The sequence below is a fragment of the Pleurodeles waltl genome, chromosome 6 (genome assembly GCF_031143425.1).
Source record: "Pleurodeles waltl isolate 20211129_DDA chromosome 6, aPleWal1.hap1.20221129, whole genome shotgun sequence".
In the NCBI taxonomy this organism is placed as follows: Eukaryota; Metazoa; Chordata; class Amphibia; order Caudata; family Salamandridae; genus Pleurodeles; species Pleurodeles waltl.
In genome coordinates this window covers 1,703,453,498-1,703,476,516 of record NC_090445.1, presented here as the reverse complement: position 1 = coordinate 1,703,476,516, position 23,019 = coordinate 1,703,453,498, and the positions used below count along the sequence as shown (strand labels likewise).

The 23,019-nt window shown below is 46.4% G+C and overlaps 1 protein-coding gene across 3 annotated transcripts in view; it reads left to right on the top strand.

Annotated features, from left to right (window-relative positions):
• The window catches only part of MDC1 (mediator of DNA damage checkpoint 1), a 133,462-nt gene that overhangs the window by 30,846 nt on the left and 79,597 nt on the right, over window positions 1-23,019 (top strand). For all 3 annotated transcript variants that reach the window (XM_069241835.1, XM_069241833.1, XM_069241834.1), the window contains exon 3: window positions 17,486-18,052. In XM_069241835.1, coding sequence (XP_069097936.1) covers window positions 17,486-18,052 — 567 coding nt within the window. The remainder of the gene's footprint in view (window positions 1-17,485; window positions 18,053-23,019) is intronic.

The following is a 23,019-nucleotide window of genomic DNA, read 5'->3' as shown; positions in this document are numbered from 1 at the left end:
TTAAGGAGTTTTGCCTCTCCTGCCCCACCTGTCAAGCCAGTGGTAAGACAGGTGGGCATCCAAAGGCCCCCCTCATTCCACTTCCAGTGGTGGGGGTTCCCTTTGAAAGAGTGGGTGTGGACATAGTTGGTCCACTAGAACCTCCCACAGCCTCAGGAAATATGTATATCCTGGTAGTAGTGGATCATGCTACCAGGTATCCTGAAGCTATTCCCCTTAGGTCGACTACTGCCCCTGCAGTAGCCAAGGCCCTCATTGGTATCTTTACCAGAGTGGGTTTCCCTAAGGAGGTGGTGTCTGACAGAGGTACCAACTTCATGTCAGCATACCTAAAGCACATGTGGAATGAGTGTGGGGTGACTTATAAATTCACTACACCATACCATCCACAAACTAATGGCTTAGTTGAGAGATTCAACAAGACATTAAAGGGCATGATCATGGGGCTCCCAGAAAAACTCAAAAGGAGATGGGATGTCCTCTTGCCATGTCTGCTTTTCGCTTACAGGGAGGTGCCACAGAAGGGAGTAGGATTCTCACCCTTTGAACTTCTGTTTGGTCATCCTGTAAGGGGACCACTTGCCCTTGTTAAAGAAGGCTGGGAGAGACCTCTCCATGAGCCTAAACAGGACATAGTGGACTATGTACTTGGCCTTCGCTCTAGAATGGCAGAGTACATGGAAAAGGCAACCAAAAACCTTGAGGCCAGCCAACAGCTCCAGAAGTTTTGGTATGACCAAAAGGCTGCACTGGTTGAGTTCCAACCAGGGCAGAAAGTCTGGGTTCTGGAGCCTGTGGCTCCCAGGGCACTCCAGGACAAATGGAGTGGCCCTTACCCAGTACTAGAAAGGAAGAGTCAGGTCACCTACCTGGTGGACCTGGGCACAAGCAGGAGCCCCAAGAGGGTGATCCATGTAAACCGCCTTAAGCTCTTCCACGACAGGGCTGATGTCAATCTGTTGATGGTAACAGATGAGGATCAGGAGGCAGAGAGTGAACCTCTCCCTGATCTTCTGTCATCAGACCCAAAAGATGGCACAGTAGATGGAGTGATCTACTCAGACACCCTCTCTGGCCAACAGCAAGCTGATTGTAGGAGAGTCCTACAACAGTTTCCTGAACTCTTCTCCTTAACCCCTGGTCAGACACACCTGTGTACCCATGATGTGGACACAGGAGACAGCATGCCTGTCAAGAACAAAATCTTTAGACAATCTGACCATGTTAAGGAAAGCATCAAGGTGGAAGTCCACAAGATGCTGGAATTGGGAGTAATTGAGCGCTCTGACAGCCCCTGGGCTAGCCCAGTGGTCTTAGTCCCCAAACCTCACACCAAAGATGGGAAGAAAGAGATGAGGTTTTGTGTGGACTACAGGGGGCTCAATTCTGTCACCAAGACAGATGCTCATCCCATTCCAAGAGCTGATGAGCTCATAGACAAATTAGGTGCTGCCAAATTTCTAAGTACCTTTGACTTGACAGCAGGGTACTGGCAAATAAAAATGGCACCTGGAGCAAAAGAAAAGACAGCATTCTCCACACCTGATGGGCATTATCAGTTTACTGTTATGCCCTTTGGTTTAAAGAATGCCCCTGCCACCTTCCAAAGGTTGGTGAATCAAGTCCTTGCTGGCTTGGAGTCCTTCAGCACAGCTTATCTTGATGATATTGCTGTCTTTAGCTCCACCTGGCAGGATCACCTGGTCCACTTGAGGAAGGTTTTGAAGGCTCTGCAATCTGCAGGCCTCTCTATCAAGGCATCCAAATGCCAGATAGGGCAGGGAACGGTGGTTTACTTGGGACACCTTGTAGGTGGAGGCCAAGTTCAGCCACTCCAACTCAAGATCCAGACTATTCTGGACTGGGTAGCTCCAAAAACCCAGACTCAAGTCAGGGCATTCCTTGGCTTGACTGGGTATTACAGGAGGTTTGTGAAGGGATATGGATCCATTGTGACAGCCCTCACTGAACTCACCTCCAAGAAAATGCCCAAGAAAGTAAACTGGACTGTGGAATGCCAACAGGCCTTTGACACCCTGAAACAGGCAATGTGCTCAGCACCAGTTCTCAAAGCTCCAGATTATTCTAAGCAGTTCATTGTGCAGACTGATGCCTCTGAACATGGGATAGGGGCAGTTTTGTCCCAAACAAATGATGATGGCCTTGACCAGCCTGTTGCTTTCATTAGCAGGAGGTTACTCCCCAGGGAGCAGCGTTGGAGTGCCATTGAGAGGGAGGCCTTTGCTGTGGTTTGGTCCCTGAAGAAGCTGAGACCATACCTCTTTGGGACTCACTTCCTAGTTCAAACTGACCACAGACCTCTCAAATGGCTGATGCAAATGAAAGGTGAAAATCCTAAACTGTTGAGGTGGTCCATCTCCCTACAGGGAATGGACTTTATAGTGGAACACAGACCTGGGACTGCCCATGCCAATGCAGATGGCCTTTCCAGGTTCTTCCACTTAGAAAATGAAGACTCTCTTGGGAAAGGTTAGTCTCATCCTCTTTCGTTTGGGGGGGGGTTGTGTAAGGAAATGCCTCCTTGGCATGGTTGCCCCCTGACTTTTTGCCTTTGCTGATGCTATGTTTACAATTGAAAGTGTGCTGAGGCCTGCTAACCAGGCCCCAGCACCAGTGTTCTTTCCCTAACCTGTACTTTTGTATCCACAATTGGCAGACCCTGGCATCCAGATAAGTCCCTTGTAACTGGTACTTCTAGTACCAAGGGCCCTGATGCCAAGGAAGGTCTCTAAGGGCTGCAGCATGTCTTATGCCACCCTGGAGACCTCTCACTCAGCACAGACACACTGCTTGCCAGCTTGTGTGTGCTAGTGAGGACAAAACGAGTAAGTCGACATGGCACTCCCCTCAGGGTGCCATGCCAGCCTCTCACTGCCTATGCAGTATAGGTAAGCCACCCCTCTAGCAGGCCTTACAGCCCTAAGGCAGGGTGCACTATACCATAGGTGAGGGTACCAGTGCATGAGCATGGTACCCCTACAGTGTCTAAACAAAACCTTAGACATTGTAAGTGCAGGGTAGCCATAAGAGTATATGGTCTGGGAGTTTGTCAAACACGAACTCCACAGCACCATAATGGCTACACTGAAAACTGGGAAGTTTGGTATCAAACTTCTCAGCACAATAAATGCACACTGATGCCAGTGTACATTTTATTGTAAAATACACCACAGAGGGCACCTTAGAGGTGCCCCCTGAAACTTAACCGACTATCTGTGTAGGCTGACTAGTTTTAGCAGCCTGCCACAAACCGAGACATGTTGCTGGCCCCATGGGGAGAGTGCCTTTGTCACTCTGAGGCCAGTAACAAAGCCTGCACTGGGTGGAGATGCTAACACCTCTCCCAGGCAGGAATTGTCACACCTGGCGGTGAGCCTCAAAGGCTCACCTCCTTTGTGCCAACCCAGCAGGACACTCCAGCTAGTGGAGTTGCCCGCCCCCTCCGGCCAGGCCCCACTTTTGGCGGCAAGGCCGGAGAAAATAATGAGTATAACAAGGAGGAGTCACTGGCCAGTCAGGACAGCCCCTAAGGTGTCCTGAGCTGAGGTGACTCTAACTTTTAGAAATCCTCCATCTTGCAGATGGAGGATTCCCCCAATAGGATTAGGGATGTGACCCCCTCCCCTTGGGAGGAGGCACAAAGAGGGTGTACTCACCCTCAGGGCTAGTAGCCATTGGCTACTAACCCCCCAGACCTAAACACGCCCTTAAATTTAGTATTTAAGGGCTCTCCTTGAACCTAGAAATTAGATTCCTGCAACGACAAGAAGAAGGACTGCCTAGCTGAAAAACCCCTGCAGAGGAAGACCAGAAGACGACAACTGCCTTGGCTCCAGAAACTCACCGGCCTGTCTCCTGCCTTCCAAAGATCCTGCTCCAGCGACGCCTTCCAAAGGGACCAGCGACCTCGACATCCTCTGAGGACTGCCCCTGCTTCGAAAAGACAAGAAACTCCCGAGGACAGCGGACCTGCTCCAAGAAAAGCTGCAACTTTGTTTCCAGCAGCTTTAAAGAACCCTGCAAGCTCCCCGCAAGAAGCGTGAGACTTGCAACACTGCACCCGGCGACCCCGACTCGGCTGGTGGCGATCCAACACCTCAGGAGGGACCCCAGGACTACTCTGATACTGTGAGTACCAAAACCTGTCCCCCCTGAGCCCCCACAGCGCCGCCTGCAGAGGGGAATCCCGAGGCTTCCCCTGACCGCGACTCTTTGAACCTAAAGTCCCGACGCCTGGGAGAGACCCTGCACCCGCAGCCCCCAGGACCTGAAGGACCGGACTTTCACTGGAGAAGTGACCCCCAGGAGTCCCTCTCCCTTGCCCAAGTGGAGGTTTCCCCGAGGAACCCCCCCCTTGCCTGCCTGCAGCGCTGAAGAGATCCCTAGATCTCCCATTGACTTCCATTACAAACCCGACGCTTGTTTCTACACTGCACCCGGCCGCCCCCGCGCTGCTGAGGGTGAAATTTCTGTGTGGACTTGTGTCCCCCCCGGTGCCCTACAAAACCCCCCTGGTCTGCCCTCCGAAGACGCGGGTACTTACCTGCAAGCAGACCGGAACCGGGGCACCCCCTTCTCTCCATTCTAGCCTATGCGTTTTGGGCACCACTTTGAACTCTGCACCTGACCGGCCCTGCGCTGCTGGTGTGGTGACTTTGGGGTTGCTCTGAACCCCCAACGGTGGGCTACCTTGGACCAAGAACTGAACCCTGTAAGTGTCTTACTTACCTGGTAAAACTAACCAAAACTTACCTCCCCTAGGAACTGTGAAAATTGCACTAAGTGTCCACTTTTAAAACAGCTATTTGTGAATAACTTGAAAAGTATACATGCAATTTTGATGATTTGAAGTTCCTAAAGTACTTACCTGCAATACCTTTCGAATGAGATATTACATGTAGAATTTGAACCTGTGGTTCTTAAAATAAACTAAGAAAAGATATTTTTCTATATAAAAACCTATTGGCTGGATTTGTCTCTGAGTGTGTGTACCTCATTTATTGTCTATGTGTATGTACAACAAATGCTTAACACTACTCCTTGGATAAGCCTACTGCTCGACCACACTACCACAAAATAGAGCATTAGTATTATCTATTTTTACCACTATTTTACCTCTAAGGGGAACCCTTGGACTCTGTGCATGCTATTCCTTACTTTGAAATAGCACATACAGAGCCAACTTCCTACAGCTTGTCAGCAAAAGTGCAATTATCCATGTTACCGGCCAAAGGGCAATTATCCATGTAACCAGCAAAAGTGCAATCATCTATGTAACAGGGTCGATATCCTGCAAATCGCTTGACTTCTGCCCAGAGAGATCACGCTGTGCAGGAAATGAAAAGATAAAGTAGTCCAGAAACCACCTGAAAACACAGAGCCTCGTATGTTTTCAGTAGTTTACTATGCGCTCAAGGAGGACTAAACACCAGAAAAGGCATGACGTATGCATGACTATCACAAATGGAATCAATCGATTTTTAAAACAGAAGCCCACGAACAAATGGAAAGTGACGGATGTGGTTAGAAGCCCACAGAGAGATTACATGGTCCAGAGCGCTTGTGCGCTCGCCCCTAAAAAGAAGTCCCCCGACTCCCAAACACGTGCTTTGCTGACAGATGCTCACATGTTCCTCAGGTGAAGCTTTAAGGTGAAGGGAGAGCTGCAGAAAATCCTGACTTCTGTGATTAATCTAAGGGAAGCATTCTTCAACAATGAGCAGACGCTCAGTGCTGGTGACCCCTGTTCCATCACTGGTGATCCCGTTACTCCATTAAATCTTTGTGACTCTTGTACTGTGGCCTCCTTGTTGTCACTTTGGCTCGTCAGCAGAGGCTCTTCAGAAGACCGAACAAAGCCCAAAAGAGACTTTTTGTGCTTATGACCCCTAGTCGTCTAATAAAGAACCCCAGTCACAGGAGGCCTGGACTTCTCTGCTTCAGCCTGGTTGACTTTCAGCTACTGTCTCCTCCAAATGAGTAGTAGTTCAGACCTTCAGCTTCATGTGATGACCCCTTCTTTGCAGGGATTGCCCGGAGTGCATTACTCTGTTTTTTCAAAATCAAGATTTTGGCACTCCTCAAGAATATATATAATAACATGATTTTGATGACAAGCTCCATCGTGTCTGCAGTGCAGGTATATTTGTCACCTTGATTCCACCACGCTAAGCTCTGCAATGTAGCAGAGGCAACACGATGTTCCTTGTGAGAGCTTTTCCTTCCAGGGAGGCCAGCAAGTGTCTTCATTCTGGCAAAGTGAGCATTTACTTATCATTCAGGCACATCAGCTGTTGGGTATTCTAACAAATACAGCTAGAGGACCTTGTACGTTTGTAAGTCTGTTTCACAAGTGCACTGTGTTTGCAGGCCTCGAGCTGTGGAGACATCCTATGCTGCACAATCCTCTGGGATACCTTCTGGACATGTTTGGATATCTTATCGCACACCTTCAACAGTAAAGGGAGAGGAGGTGTTTTGCCTGGTGATGGAGGTGATTAAAGGACTCTTATTAGATGATTGAGCTAATCTAGCAGCCAGAGATGTACAATTTCCATTCCTTCATGTGACCAGGTTTGGGCAATATATGCATCAAAATATATAGATCTCTCTTTTTTAAGTTACGTGTAATCTTTGGTACTTAAGCAAATGGTCTCATTACTTCGCTGAAGACAGAACCTGACATGCTGAGATGGTGAGGCTGCAAGAAAAGTCTCCCGCTAGACCTTCTGTATGATGGAAGCGCATATCGGTGGGTTGAAGCAAAACAATATCTTCAACAGAAGTACGACCAGAAGCCTTGAAAGAGAAAGAGGAACAGCTTCAGTAAATGTGTTGCATAGAACCACACCCCCCCTAAAATCTAGCTCACAAAATCAGGGTGGCATCTTTCTCCCCTTCCTTCTGTTCAGCAGCCCTTGGGGCAGGTCTAGGTGTTTATAGTATATGAGTTCACATCCATGCTTAAAACAATTTTAAAGTGTTTTACAGAGAACTCTGAAGACTGAGGTTAGAATAAAAACTTAAGCCATTGCCTTAAGCCAGTCATGTTTATACGTGAGCAGGTACGACTAGACTGCTGTGTTGTACACACATGCAGGGAACAAGTGACTCTTCATCACCGCATACGGAGAGCAATAATGAATGGCTCCACAAGAAGCGCTTTGCATTGGAGCAGCAACACAATAGTGTATCGCTAATTCAGTAGCACCACTGTCCATGTGCAACAAAGATCATTCAGAGAGGAGCTGCTGCAGCCCTTCCTGGAAATGCACAGAAAGAGGGCACAGGAGATTGTGCAGAGGGGAATTTATCTTCAGTGCAGCACCCGGTATGCCCTCAGTGCGGCTGATAGTGCGTCAAGGCAAGTGCATACCAGTATTCTTCTGTGTCTCCATGCTTGGCTCATGGTCTCCAGCTTTCTTCTTTAGGTGTAACTTTATCTTGTAAGTCTGCCGTTGGATGGTCTGCACCTATTTGGCCCACAGGCTGATGATATGATTGAGAAAATTAAATACCCTGACATCTCCAAGGCGACACATACAGCCATTCGTCACTCCCGAGGGATGGGAAACTAACAAATAAAACTCTCTCAAGAATTAATTTACCGGTAACCTTCCTGTAATCCACATTCAAGTATCAAGGTCTGTTGCTCTAGAACATTTTTTTGTGTGTGGTGACTATAGTGCTGTTAGGGATACGGAAACCAGATTTTGTAAATTTTTGGAATTATTACTTCATTTTGGGATTTGAAATGTTATAGTATTGCTGAAAGCCTTTCTAATAGCTATCAAAGTAAAAAGAAAAAGTAATCGTGAAAAAATGATTGTGCAGTTTCATCTAGTCTTATCAGCTCCGTATTTTGAGTAACATTTCCATGTAGAGTCTTTAAAGCAGTCCATAAAAATATCTGCTGTTATTCCTTTTAAACCTGTTTCTTTTTTTGGGGGGGTATTTGATATACTTCAGATTTTTATATGCCTCCAAAATGTGTCCAGGCGTGTAACCGACCTTCCCACCCCCCACAGGTAAAAATTTGAAAAGCCTCTTTGGGACAGACCACAAGGATCTGTAATTCATAAATATAAAGCAACACATGCTGCTGGTACTCACACACAGATGGATGAGATACTTAAGAGTTTTCTTTTTATACAACTGACACCTCTGAGGTCCTAGGCACCCTGCATCATCAACAGCCTACAGTCTGTGGAGGAACTAGACTGACACCTACTGTTCCAGGCAACAGTAGTAGCCCTCGGAGCCCCTTTAGGAAGACCAGCAAAAGTCCAAACAAGGACATTATGAGGAAGGCGGATTCTGAGCTTATGGCTGCCCCAAGGCCAGAGGTGTCCAAAGTGGAGGCATCTCTTTCCAAGTAAAACCCCTCTTTTGCCCATCCCTGACCAACGAAGACCTGTTAAGGAAGTGATACGTTCATGTCTCGCACGTTGGGAGCACATAAGCTAAGATCAGAGAGTGCTCTCCATCATCACCCATGGCTACTGCTTGGAATTCCACAGCACACATTCTAAACTACCACCATGTCTGAGGTGTATACACTCCTTCTCAAAGTAGCAAGACTGTATACCAGCATATCAAAGGGGATAAGGAGAATATTTACCTTACTCCCTCATTCCCAAAAAGGATGAAACATTGCTGCCAGTGCTTGACCTCGGGGTGCTTAGTTGCTACAATAGTCCAGTCTCTTCAAAATTATGATGCTGCAGTTCGCCATTCCCCTATTCAACATGGGGGAATACATGGCAACACTAGACTTGAAAGACTCCTACTACAATGGGGCTCTAATATCTGATTTCTGCTAAGTGTTGTCCATCCGCGATTCAAAGTATTGCCTTTTGGGGTCACTAAGAGACCCCAGAGTGTTAACCAAATTTCTTGCTGTAGTAGTTACTGCTGCGTCTGTATGTAATCAGAAAAATGCAGCAAGCATCAATGATGTTGGTTCTCATAGTCCCAATGTGGGCTCACCGGCCTTGGTTCTTGTTGCTTCTAGAAATGTCCTTTCACTTTCATGACAAATTACAGCTTTGGCCAGATTTGCTCACACAATGGCAGGGACATTTAATACAGTCAAACCTTAAGGAATACTACTTTGCAATTTAGCACCTGAACCCTTAAAGTTCAGATATAGAGCTTCCAGAGGAGCATTTTCTCATACTAAAATAGTCTAGAAAACCTGCTACATGAGTTTGTCATGAAGGTAAATGGACGTGGTTTGAACACTATCGTAGTCTCCACATACAAACATTGGCAGTCTTAGTACAAAAAAAATATTTCATACTTGCTACACCATTGAAAAGTATGGCTTACGTACTTGTCAGTACTGTAGCAGTTAGAGACTACAGATGCATACCTAGCACAAACGGAAAATGCTACTTATTGGTAACCGTTGCATTGCAGTGCTGAAGTTTGATGTGCCCCCTACCCAACCACTGGATGTGAACCTTCATAGCACGTAATAACATCAATAACATTTATTTGCTTGATACATATTCTGTTTCTAGTTCACAGACCTCATAATGGTTCACATCTCCACATACATCCTTAGCCATAGAGGGGAAAATACATCCTGAAGTGGCAGTTTTGTGTTCTGATGGATTGTGTGTTGTATCACAAGTCACCTTGAAACCTCTTCTTTGAAGAAATTCAACTTGTGACAGGAGGGGGAACAGCAGGTGAATTGAATCTACAAATGGATTGTTACAGGTAAGGAATGTTGCGTTATCCAATAAACTTTATCGACACTTAGGCCCTCATTATGACTTTGGTGGTCTTTCTGCAAGACTGCCAAAGCCATGGGCGACAGAAGACCGCGTGCTGGCGGTCTTCCGCCCTCCACATTACGAATACTGCTTGATTTCACCACATTTTGGGCAGACATCCAGCAGTATTCGTGCTGGTGGGCAGAGGCACTGGGGTGGTACCGGCACCGCTCCGCCAAAAGGACTCCGCCTGCCGTATTACAACCTGTAATACGGCCTAGTGGTGTCTTGATGGTGGGGCGCTGCCGGAGGTGGAAGTGCCCTTTCCCTGCCAGACAACCTCCTCGCCGGACAAGGTAAGTCAGGCATCAGACAGGCGTGGTGGGTGTTGTGTGTAAGTTGGTGTTGTCTGCGTGTTTGCATGTAAGTGTGTATGAATGTAAGGGTGTATGCGTGTGTTTATGCAAGAGTGTTGTGGTGAATGCGAGTATGAGTGTTGTGGTGAATGCAGGTATGGATGCATGTGACTGAATGCGTGTATGTCAGTGTTGGTGAATGAGTGCGTGTGGGTGTCTGTGTGCATGTATGCGGGGTGCTGTACCTGTCGGGGGGAGATGGGTGCTGTACATGGAGGGGTGGGGGGGGTATTGTGCTTGCTCTGGGGGTGGGGGGTGTCTGCCTGTGACAGGGAAGAAATTCTCTGTCATCTGTAGCCTTTCCACCAGGGTTTTCGTGGCGGTGCTACAGCCGCCGAAACGTGGTGACAAAGGTACTCCTAATACCGCCAGCGGGCTTCTGTGGACCACCGGGATGGAGATGCTCATCTCCAGCCCGGTAGGTCACGCCACCCTGGCAGTATGGGTGAGGGTGTGGCGGGTTGGCAGAGGCCAACCTGCCACACTCATAATGTGGCGGGCTTCACTGCCATCCTGTTGGCGGTGAAACCGCCACCGTGGCCGTGGTGGTCAGAAAACCGCCAGGGTCATAATGAGGGCCTTATTTTCACTCTTCAGTGGAGACAACAAACAGGAAATAGTTGCCATTTTTAGTGGGAGCTCAAGTATGACAGGTCCTGGTATCTTCATTCAGCCTGCAGTCTGCCCCGAGTGTCCTTGGCAGTGGTAGCTACTCACCTTGAAAAACAAGGTATTGACTGCTAAGAACTCAGCAATTTAAGAGAAGCGCAGGAAGTCTTTGTGGTTCACCATAAGTGACTCCCACACTAAGGTAATCTTTGAACTCACTTCAAGGAAGTTTTTCCTTAGGAATCTTAGTGCTCACAGAAGCAGACAAGTGGTTCCCTGTGAGAGATGCCTATTCCTGCTTAAATTGAGTCTTTCCTTAAAGCAGAAGGGTAGTGCAGTCATTGCTGGTCACATTGGCTTTTAGCATTTTCTTAATCCCTGTAATGCCAGAAAACAGAACACCACTTGACAAACGTGTTATTGGTCAGTGGCACCAAATGTCTAAGAATTGGGAGATCAGGGCATGTTGAAAAGGAGAACACATTTATGAAGACTATCTCTCCTAAGGAACTGAGGAAAGTAACCATCATTTCCAACACATCACGTTGTTGCTGAGGAGTCGCAACAGCCCAACCATCTTGATCTTGACCAGAAACAGCATTACTTATAAACGAGTTAGACTCCTCTTTACACTAAAATCTCTCCTGCACATGATCTCTTCGAAATAAAACACAATATGACAGGTGTGTCCGACCTCGGGAAGCAAGGAAAGCCGCTCACATGTTCTCTTGAAGTGCAAATAGTTGGTCACTTGCCTCAGAAATATGGATTCTTACCTACAGTGACTAATATGGCAAAAAAAAAAACACTGCATTCTTCAAGTCTGGTACCTTGGGAATGCAGTGATGGGAATTGCGTCAGTTATCAGTAGCACCTTTTGAAGAATTAAGTATTACAGGCGGCTGAGATGATCTTTGTAAAAGTTTGTGGGAAAAGATCACACTTTGTCTCCGTGGTCACCAATGGAATGGTCCTAAGAATTTCAGGAGCTTCATCAAGGACACTTTATGGTTTTCCTACCAACCTCAGGACAAACAGGATTCTCACTAACCCCTTCTGACAATTGTAGTGGTGATACCAGGACCTTCTACACTAAATACCACATAGCTTACTGCCGTCCAAAGCCTGCTTTACAGCTGCGGTGCAAGGCGTACCTTTTTTGCCTGATGCTGTACACTTGGTATTTGTAGCTTTTGAAAGACTTTTCACAAAGACGGTCTGTGCCTGCTGCATCCAGAGAAGGTTCATTCCTCTTTGATATCGGATACATCTGCCCTTCTGTGTTCTCCTTTTAGAGTTTACTTGTCAGTCAGTAATTCTTAAATAAAAAAAAAACATTCTGTGTATTAGTATTATTATTTTTTTTTAACTGTATCAGACATTTGTTTAGAGGGGCCATGTGAATTTTATAGAACCACTTTTACCTACCTGTCCTTTTTACGTTTCATCTGCACAGTGCTTGCGCTGCACTCGTGCAATCTCTTTCAAAGAAAAGAAAAAATCTTAACAGGAGTTTGAGCCCATCCATTACTTACCTATACTTACCGTTGGTTAGCTCCCACGTCACTCCCACATTTCCTTTCTTCTTATTGGTCAGCACCTTCTCTTCACCTCTAGCTTCCTGCATGGCTTCATTCTTCTGTTGTCCCTGCTGTGGAGCATGGACCAAGTACAACTTCCTTTGGCCAGTGTCCTTCCACTGGCTTCAGGGTTCTGCTGGTTTTTTTTTTTTTTTTTTTTAACTTCTCTGCATGTACTCTTAGAGAGTGCACACCTTTTCAGTCCCTCTCCTTCACTCACTTCTCCCGCTCTCTGCTCGTTCCCTCTGTGGTGTCAGTTCCCCTTATCCCCCGCCATCTGATCTTTCTAACATGCCCTTCTCCCAACATCTATTCTTTTTAAAGAATCACCCCCGCTACACATTCTTGGTTTCCATCCCTCATCCCTCTTATTGCTTGCCAGCCCCAGCATCTCAATCTGTTTTAAGGCATACTGCACAGCAGTGTAGGCTATAAATAAATAAAAACAAAGCACTATGGCGCCATCAATGCTGGCTGTGGCACAGAGCTTTGTTTTTATTCACTGTAGGAAGTTGCCTCTGTATGCACTATTTCAAAGTAAGGAATAGTATGCACAGAGTCCAAGGGTTTCCCTTAGAGGTAAGATAGTGGCAAAAAGAGATAATACTAATGGTCTATTTTGTGGTAGTGTGGTCGAGCAGTAGGCTTATCAAAGGAGTAGTGTTAAGCATTTGTTGTACATACACAAGTAATAAATGAGGAACACACACTCAAAGTCAATTCCAGGCCAATAGGTTTTTGTATAGAAAAATATATTTTCTTAGTTTATTTTAAGAACCACAGGTTCTAATTTTACATGTAATACTTCAAATGAAAGTTATTGCAGGTAAGTACTTTAGGAACTTTGAATAATCACAATAGCATATATACTTTTCAAATAAATCACATATAGCTATTTTAAAACTAGACACAGTGCAATTTTCAACAGTTCCTGGGGGAGGTAAGTATTTGTTAGTTTTTGTAGCTAAGTAAACCACCTACGGGGTTCAAGTTTGGGTCCAAGGTAGCCCACCGTTGGGGGTTCAGAGCAACCCCAAAGTTACCACACCAGCAGTTCAGGGCCGGTCAGGTGCAGAGGTCAAAGTGGTGCCCAAAACACATAGGCTTCATTGGATAAGGGGGTGCCCCGGTTCCAGTCTGCCAGCAGGTAAGTACCCGCGTCTTCGGAGTGCAGATCAGGGGGGTTTTGTAGGGCACCGGGGGGGGACACAAGTCAGCACAGAAAGTACACCCTCAGCAGCACGGGGGCGGCCGGGTGCAGTGTGCAAACACGCGTCGGGTTTTCAATAGGTTTCAATGGGAGACCAAGGGGTCTCTTCAGCGATGCAGGCAAGGGGGGGGGGCTCCTTGGGGTAGCCACCACCTGGGCAAGGGAGAGGGCCTCCTGGGGGTCACTCCTGCACTGGGGTTCCGATCTTTCAGGTCCTGGGGGCTGCGGGTGCAGAGTCTTTTCCAGGCGTCGGGATCTGGGAGTCAGGCAGTCGCGGTCAGGGGGAGCCTCGGGATTCCCTCTGCAGGCGTCGCTGTGGGGAGCTCAGGGGGGCAACTCTGGCTACTCACGGTCTCGTAGTCGCCGGGGAGTCCTCCCTGAAGTGTTTGTTCTCCACAAGTCGAGCTGGGGGCGTCGGGTGCAGAGTAGCAAGTCTCACGCTTCCGGCGGGAAACGCAGTTGTCTTGAAGTTGCTTCTTTGGAAACAAAGTTGCAGTCTTGGGTGAACAGAGCCGCTGTCCTCTGGAGTTTCTTGGTCCTTCTAGAGCAGGGCTGTCCTCTGGGGATTCAGAGGTCGCTGGTCCCTGGGGAGAGCGTCGCTGGAGCAGTTTCTTCAGAAGGGGGGAGACAGGCCGGTAGAGCTGGGGCCAAAGCAGTTGGTGTCTCCGTCTTCTCTGCAGGGTTTTTCAGCTTAGCAGTCCTCTTCTTCTTAGGTTGCAGGAATCTGAGTTCCTAGGTTCAGGGGTGCCCCTAAATACAGAATTTAGGGGTGTGTTTAGGTCTGGGAGGGCAGTAGCCAATGGCTACTGTCCTTGAGGGTGGCTACACCCTCTTTGTACCTCCTCCCTGAGGGGAGGGGGCACATCCCTATTCCTATTGGGGGAATCCTCCAAAATCAAGATGGAGGATTTCTAAAAGTCAGAGTCACCTCAGCTCAGGACACCTTAGGGGCTGTCCTGACTGGCCAGTGACTCCTCCTTGTTTTTCTCATTATCTCTCCTGGACTTGCCGCCAAAAGTGGGGGCTGTGTCCAGGGGGCGGGCATCTCCACTAGCTGGAGTGCCCTGGGGCATTGTAACACGAAGCCTGAGCCTTTGAGGCTCACTGCTAGGTGTTACAGTTCCTGCAGGGGGGAGGTGTGAAGCACCTCCACCCAGAGTAGGCTTTTGTTTCTGTCCTCAGAGAGCACAAAGGCTCTCACCGCATGGGGTCAGAAACTCGTCTCTCAGCAGCAGGCTGGCACAGACCAGTCAGTCCTGCACTGAACAATTGGGTAAAATACAGGGGGCATCTCTAAGATGCACTCTGTGTGCATTTTTTAATAAATCCAATACTGGCATTAGTGTGGGTTTATTATTCTGAGAAGTTTGATACTAAACTTCCCAGTATTCAGTGTAGCCATTATGGAGCTGTGGAGTTCGTTTTTGACAGACTCCCAGACCATATACTCTTATAGCTACCCTGCACTTACAATGTCTAAGGTTTTGCTTAGACACTGTAGGGGCATAGTGCTCATGCACCTATGCCCTCACCTGTGGTATAGTGCACCCTGCCTTAGGGCTGTAAGGCCTGCTAGAGGGGTGACTTAGTTATGCCACAGGCAGTGTGAGGTTGGCATGGCACCCTGAGGGGAGTGCCATGTCGATTTAGTCATTTTATCCCCACCAGCACACACATCCTGGCAAGCAGTGTGTCTGTGCTGAGTGAGGGGTCCCCAGCGTGGCATAAGACATGCTGCAGCCCTTAGAGACCTTCCCTAGCATCAGGGCCATTGGTACCAGGGGTACCAGTTACAAGGGACTTACCTGGGTGCCATGGTTGTGCCAATTGTGGAGACAATGGTACATTTTAGGTGAAAGAACACTGGTGCTGGGGCCTGGTTAGCAGGGTCCCAGCACACTTCTCAGTCAAGTCAGCATCAGTATCAGGCAAAAAGTGGGGGGTAACTGCAACAGGGAGCCATTTCCTTACATTCACTTTAAGCCATGTGGCACAGAACACTGCTCTGCTGTGCAACATCTTCAAAAAAACATTGAGACCACTAGTAAGTCTTGCTTAGGCAAAACCTATTGACTTTGCCAATGCATGTACTATCTACACGGATTTCGGTATAATTCACAAAGTGCATTTGCCTGTCTTTTTTTTTTTTTTTTTTTTTAATAAACCCTACAGCCACACCAAAGCAAATCTTTCTTAGTCGAGGTGCAAAGCAGATATTCAATACTACCGAAACAAAATAAGATTTTTCATAAATTGTTCCAGGCACAGGGGTTACATGCATAAGCTGTGTTTATCAGAATGCAAAATGTTCTCTTGCAGGGAAACCGTGAACTCCCTTCTCTTGAGTGAGAGCAGCTAGTGCCACCAAAAGGAAGGAAACTTTTGTGCACACGGGTCGCCCACTCTGCCCTTGTGACAAATGCAACACTCTCAGAAGATTGCGTCAGGGCCTGTTCTTTAACTCCCTGGCAGAGTTACCAAGATGGCGGCTCTTTTTTCATTGCACTGAGCCCTGCCTGCCATATTGAAAGTGGTAAACATAACCATTGGATTGTTTCTGGGGGGAAAATCAGTTGGTGGGTAATGTTTGCCGGTGATTGTATATGTTGTCAATTTTATCAGTACCATAACATTCCCTTGTTCTTGCCCCTTTACTCATCATTCCTCTTGGGGTCACTACTTGCTATACTGGCTGAATGTTTGGTTTAATGGTGAACATCTTTAATGAAGAAGAGCTGTAAATGGGAGAGTTTCTTGCTTATATTTCTAGTCCTTCATTGTTGTCCTCATTGTAAACCGCTTTCCGAAGCCCTCCCCCCCCCCTTAGTCGGAGAAATGACTGTCAACTCTCCCAGAGCTTCAGATTGAAGTGACTGACTGAGTTGGCGCAGAGCACTGGACACAACAGAAGGGTAGTGGCTTCAAAAGAACAACTATTGTATCGATGCAATCAAGATTTAAAAAAATGATTTTTTTCAAATATATTTTAAATTATGATTTTACATAGCTTCTGAATACAGTGATGATATGTCCAGGGCTAGACTGGCCATTCCACCTCTGTGACATTTTCCCAGTGGCCTACAGAGCACGTGACAGATTTCAGAGCTGGATTGTCTTCTATCACTCAGCCATGCCCCCTTGACAACATTCTAGTCATGGCCTCCTGCTATGTGGCCCTGTTTGATCAGTTTTACTAGGGCTACCGGTTGTGTCCAGTCATGGTCATGGTCATGTCCTGGTTTATCGTTCATCGCATACACTGTTTTTGGTGCTGATAAATACTTCAAAATTCTTCTTAAGTTAAGGATGTGTGCGCTTTGCCAGAGCTGCCAGGGGTTGGACCCACTTTATTTTATTGAACCTGTGTGTTGGACCTGACTATAGTTTGGACTTATTACTTGGGAAGGACTAATATCCTCTGCAACTGATAACCCATTTTCTTACTCTCTGTGTTTAGGAAATACTAAAGTAGTGCTGATGCCTTACGTTTTGGTCAGATAATGCTATGGCTGTCATCGCTTGCATCCTGTGTCTGAATGATAGATTTGTATTGCCATCCATTTCAGACTCTTTACCTCAGAGAAATCCTTCTACAGACTCTTTACTTCTGAGAAATCCTTTTCCATCGTAGCTACCACCTATGGTACCCTGGAGAGCTCAGCATCGAAGGATCTAAAAGTTCTTAAACACTTAAATCTGTGTAGGGGATTCACCTATTGTCCCAGCCCACAGATTTATGAATCTGTTTTTGAGAGACTATTATTCACCTAAGAACTAGCTATTCTGTGTTGATTGTAGAGAACCCATGGATTACTGCATTTACAGGTAATTCACTTTTTCTTGTTGGTGCTCTTGAGGATGCAGAGTGGAGCTCTGAGATTCACAGAGGTTTGACTGTAGCTCTGATACATTTCGTCTCTTTCACAGATTTCTGGATCCACGTTGGAGACAACATCATTGGCCGGCATGAAAACTGCCACATCACTCTTCCAGCGCAGTCTGTCTCCAAAAAACATGCTGTCATTGAGGCAGAAGCGGATTGCCACACCATCTATGATTGTGGTAGCCTCAACAAGACGCGGCGCCGCAAGGCTATACTGAAGCCCCACATCCGCTATGCCCTAGCTGATGGAGATCTGCTGCTTTTTGCCGATGTGGCCTGCCAGTACTTCATCCTGCCCAGTGAGAACAACAGAGAAGAAAGCACATCACCCCAACACCAAGCAGTGCAGAAGCAGGAGCAAGGGAGCCCTGTCCAAGCGGCTGCATCCCGTGAAGATGCTCCTTGCGAAGCACCTGAAGACTTTGATTCGGACGACGAGTCCGTATTGGTTCCTGCCACACAGGCTAATGCGGTGAAGTCGCTGGTGATTGAAAAGACTCCAGCCACACGGAGGATGGGGTATGGAGGTGTGCTGGCCAAAGATTCAGATGAGGATGACAATGATGGGGAGAACACAATATACCCAACTGGCAGGTCTAGGGGAAGTGAAAGTGAGTATTATCTGTGTTATTGGACTCTGTTGTGATAACTGGACAGAACCCTGTTTCCTCAGACCACCATTCTAACCGTGGCCATGGTAGGTCCACAGCTGCTGAGAATTCAGTGTTCACTCACAAAGATTGTTCATATAAATGAACTACTTTCCATTTTTAATACACACTTGTCAATGAAGACCGCACCACTAAACATCTTCTATTACACATTTTGAACCGCACATTCTGCATCCTTATGATCATAGAACAACAAGGAGAATAGTCTTTCCTTGTAACTCCTCATTGCGGCGTCGTGTAGCCAGGAGCTGATTTCTCTGTCCGCTGCTTTGGGACACAAAAGGCCTGTTCCGCTGTATTCTGCTGCCTCATCATTGAGCAGCTTCTTTGTCTGCTGACCTTGTGACCCTGCTGGGGTCTTTTCTGCTCTTCTGTTATATGCTTACATAGTATTGTGCACCCTGCTTCTCTCTCTCCGAATTTCCCATCTTTCATCTACAATTCTTCCTAAGGGCTCTGGTCCAACACTTGCAGCTATTTCAAGGCGCTTTGTGCATACGAGTGAGGTACTAGAGGGATGGGCAGTGTGGCAGAATTAAGTGGGAAGTCAGTGGGCGTTCTTTGCTAGACGTAAGAGACGTTATTTCTTTTTGCTTGCGTGCATTGGTAAGGCCTTGATCTGGGTGTGCGCGGCCAGCCTTCTGTGTTTGTAGGAAATGTTTTGAAAGTCTTTGTTGTGTGAAAGTCCGCCTTGTGGATTGGAGGAGGCTATGAGAGGTAGGCCTAAGACAGCAGACTGAAAAAATGTTAAGTGACCAACGATGTGGCCATGCAGGCACGTTTGGGTAAGCAGAGAGTCTTGAACTGTATCCCTTCGTTAACTGTTTGCAAAAGCCAGGTTTCCAGTGCTGGTGTAATGTGATTATGGCACTGAAGCTCATATGACACTGGTCAAGTTGTTTTCGACACTGAGGTTTGAAGAGTCCCATGCTCAGCTCCTTTCAAGTTAAAGCTGGTATTGATGTTCTTTACCCTTGATGGTGATGAGGAGCCTGAAGTCAGAACATTACAGCCCTTTCTGCGTTTGAGTGCCTATGTTACCTTTAAATGGACAGAAGTAGTTGTTTAGTAACAGTGTTTGTGAATATCATGTTAAAGTCACAGTTGTTTAGCTTCTTTTCATTGTGACAGGTGGTGGGCAGGTGGTTTCAGTATGTGTGGGGCAGTTAGTTGGAATGGTGCCATCTAGTAAGTGCACACTGAGCTCCCACGGGCTTTTGGGGTGAGCTTTTGGGTTGAGCTCTTCGCTCAGTGTCTGGTGACCAGGGGCATGGTGAATCCGTTAGTTAAGTTTTGGGTAAAACAGCAGGGGGCTGAATACAGCAGATTCATTGACAAGATTCCTGCAGTTGCAGAATAGTTGAAAAGTCCGTGTCCATATGGTCCCATTTTTTGGTATTGATTGTGAACTTGTGTTTCCACCTCCGTTGGCAAGGTGTAGGCTGTGCCAGTCTTACAGGCCCAGACACTTGTGTAGGAGAATAGAACAGCTTCCGAAGTTCTCTGCTTCTGTATCGTTGTCCCTGATGTCGCCTGTTGTGGTAGTTGTAAACATTCACCAACCACAAGGCAATTAATATAGGCACATACATTAGAATATTTAGTGTCAGGTTTGTCTCTCATTCAATGTCTGGTGTGGAATGTGCCACCCCCTTCATCTGCCTGAACTTCTGAAAAACACCCCCACAGAAGAGACACCATGTCCAGCAGAATGGATGTGTCCGGGGTCACCTTCTCCTTCTAGGAGTCACTTTGCCTTTTAGTAAGTAACAGCCGTAGACACACTTGGCACAAGTGAGACTGAAGTGACTGACCGTTCCTTCCAGGACAGCTTGTGTTTCCGTCACAGGGCTAGCTGCCCACAGACAGCAGGGCCTTTTGCTTGCCCTGTGCAAGAGGGTTTTTCAGAGTGGTTGTATGTGTTCATTCTGCTTTAGAAGAACATGTTCTTTTCAGGTCACTGACAAAACCACTGTTAGATTTGAGGAGCCCACAGGAGTCTTCATGTCTGTCTCCTCATAAATGTTGTAATGTTGAGGAGTGGAGTGGAAGCCGACAGTAAGGGAGCCAAGTGAAGTACATCATGGGATCATCTCAACTTATTCACATTCAGAACGCTCTGCCACCTTTAGGGAACATCTGAAACACTTTATTAATTTAACACACTTCTTGGGGCCAGCAGTGAGGATTTAGAATGGCAAACCCTGACAGCTTCTTGTACCATCCCCGAATGCGGCCCGTCAGCTCTGTGGTTCCTTGAAGCCATTTTAGTTCATCTTTTTTCTTACCCTTTACAGATTGCGATTGCTATCTTCAGACTTTATATTAAAAAAAATTAAAGCCTCTATTTTTCCTTTGCCTCACCCTGTTTGCCCATTTTTACTTGTCTTTGCTGGGTTTCTTGCTATTGTTTCATCACAACAGAATTGCTTTCATGATTTTTTTCCAGATTAGTTTTATGACTTTAACTGGTTCATACCTGGCTTTTCATCCTATGTTTGTCTGTCTATATTACCTGTCCTGACCATGGCACCAATTGTTGCAGTTCTTGTGGTGATGATGTCCATTTAAATCAAGCTTGTCGAGTGTAGGTTCAGGATGGCTGCATCCATGTCATATTTTCATGGACCACAGCTAACTCTGTAAATGCTTTCTAATTACGTTAGTTGTCTTTACATTCAACTTATGTGGACATTGTTAATATCTGGAACTTCCCCAGTATTGACAGATGGATCTGTCACCAGAATCATTGGGAAGCTAAAAGGTGATTTCAGTCATGTTTTGTAACATCACAGGTTAGAAAATATTTGTATTTGGCGTTTAAAGATATGGTGCAACCCAGTTTTATGTTAAGAAGAAAGTGCTATTTCGTATTTAATTCACTTTGCCAGATCAGGTCTGCAGTGTTGTTTAAGTATTCATGTCCTACCAGAAAACTTTCATGAAAGTTTATTTTTTAAGGGTTGCTGTTAGGATGGAATTTTGTGCATGGTTTGAAAAGTTTTTTCTCTGGCCCTCCCAAGTGGACACCTAACAAAAATAGCTCTTAAGTGTGAGCACAAGTGTGATCTCTGTGTTTTGCAACTATAGATGTCCTTCCTGTGTGTCAGAGGGGCATGTTTGTTCTCTATACTCATCAAGATCAGTACCTACATTTATTTCACATTTCTATTGCAACAAGCTAATAATTTCTCCTTTTTTGCCTTTGTAAGGCTGACCAATCATTTTGCACTGTTATTATTTTTCCTGCCTTGAAGTGATCTCTGGGGACAAAACTGCCTCCCCATTTCAGAAAGGTCTGTAGAGAGCTTGATAACCACAAACATCTTGGTGCCAAAGGCAAACTGTCTTAGAAATGGGCTTTTCTTCTGCACATCGTAAACAGGGATTCTGCTTTGATGACTCCCTCGTGAATCCTTCGTCATGCTAGCAACCCCACGCAAGAATGCTAGTTGAAGACTGGCTTCTCTGCCCACTTGCTGTCCGAGCATGGTTTTGGCAGGACTGTGGCATTTCACAGCTGGCTTTCTCCCTCCTCGTTCTCTTTTTGTAGTCAGGTGTGTTTTGTGCCCTCTTAGGGAGATCTGTAACCATTGCCCCCTGTAACGAGCATAGCATGCAATGTCTGAAGTGGGTGCATCGTGGGGTCAGTCTGTCGTCTGTTGTGTGTTGGTTTTGCCAAGAAAAGGTGAATTTTCCCTCGGAATCGTCTCAGTGGTAACTCTTCAAGTGGTGCAGCTGTATTAGTACAGTTGTGAAATATCCAGATGGCAAAGATCTGTTGGGCTGCTACTTAGAAGTCAATTCTCATTCTGTTTAGCCTCAACACTTTTTTTTGATTGTGAGGTGGGTTGCTTCCTCAGGTTCATAACATATCTCTCCTCCACTGTGTGCGCTGTGGAAATGGGCCTGCAGCCACTTGTGTGCTACAAATGTCTGATCTAAAATGGCGCCAAGGAATCGGAGCATTGTGAACTTTTACTGTCTTGCCAGAGTATGCAGAGCTCACTTTTTTCAACTGGGTGAATCTAGATATTCACCCAGAAAGTGTTATTAATTTGAAAAAATGTCTAGGGATCCTGCAAGATGATAGGAAAGTCTTTTTAAATATTAGGAATGTGTGCAGTATTTTATACTGAAGACCTGTTGTTGCCAGTAAATACTTTGTGCGGCTGTAGATACAAAGTGCATATTCCTGGCGTCTGATGTTGAACTGGAATGTTCGCATGTTGTTTTCCTACAAAGTATTTAGACTCACACGATGTTCTTAGTCAATAATGCACATTGTCGCTGGCTCCATCTTAGATAGTTTTTTCCATCCTGAGGTTCAGACGTACACCAAAGGTTGCAGAGTTTATCATGTTTCCTGCATGTTTTTGGAACTATGTAGTTTGGTTTTGACACAGACACCTTGGAAAGCAGCCTGTGCCTCAACAACTCTCTCACGCTGCTTCACCGGATATCTTTGGAGGACTGACGGCCAACACTCGACACTGCGGGCGTTCCTGGGCTTTGGGGACCTAGTGTCCTCCATCGAACTTCAACACCGGAGAATGCAGACCACAAGGGATGATGGTGCAAATGTCCTTCCAACATTGCCCTCGGTGTAATTCTAAGGACCGGTGGTCATACTATCATAACATCTGCAATTTGGGTCTTTTGTGTCTCCTGCAAATTATCGCTCACCTTCCTTTCAAAGACGACTGTGGACACACTGCGAGATGCACCAAAAGGCGTCCTCTAAAATTTTGGACATCTTTGGAGAGCAGAGGCCCTTCAGCACAGAAGAGGGCAGCCCATCTTGTATCTAGGCAGGCCAGTCCAACTAATATCGAGGGTCCCTGCAATAATAACGTAGCTACTCCAGGGAGACAAATCACATATAATTTTTTTTTATATAGCTACTG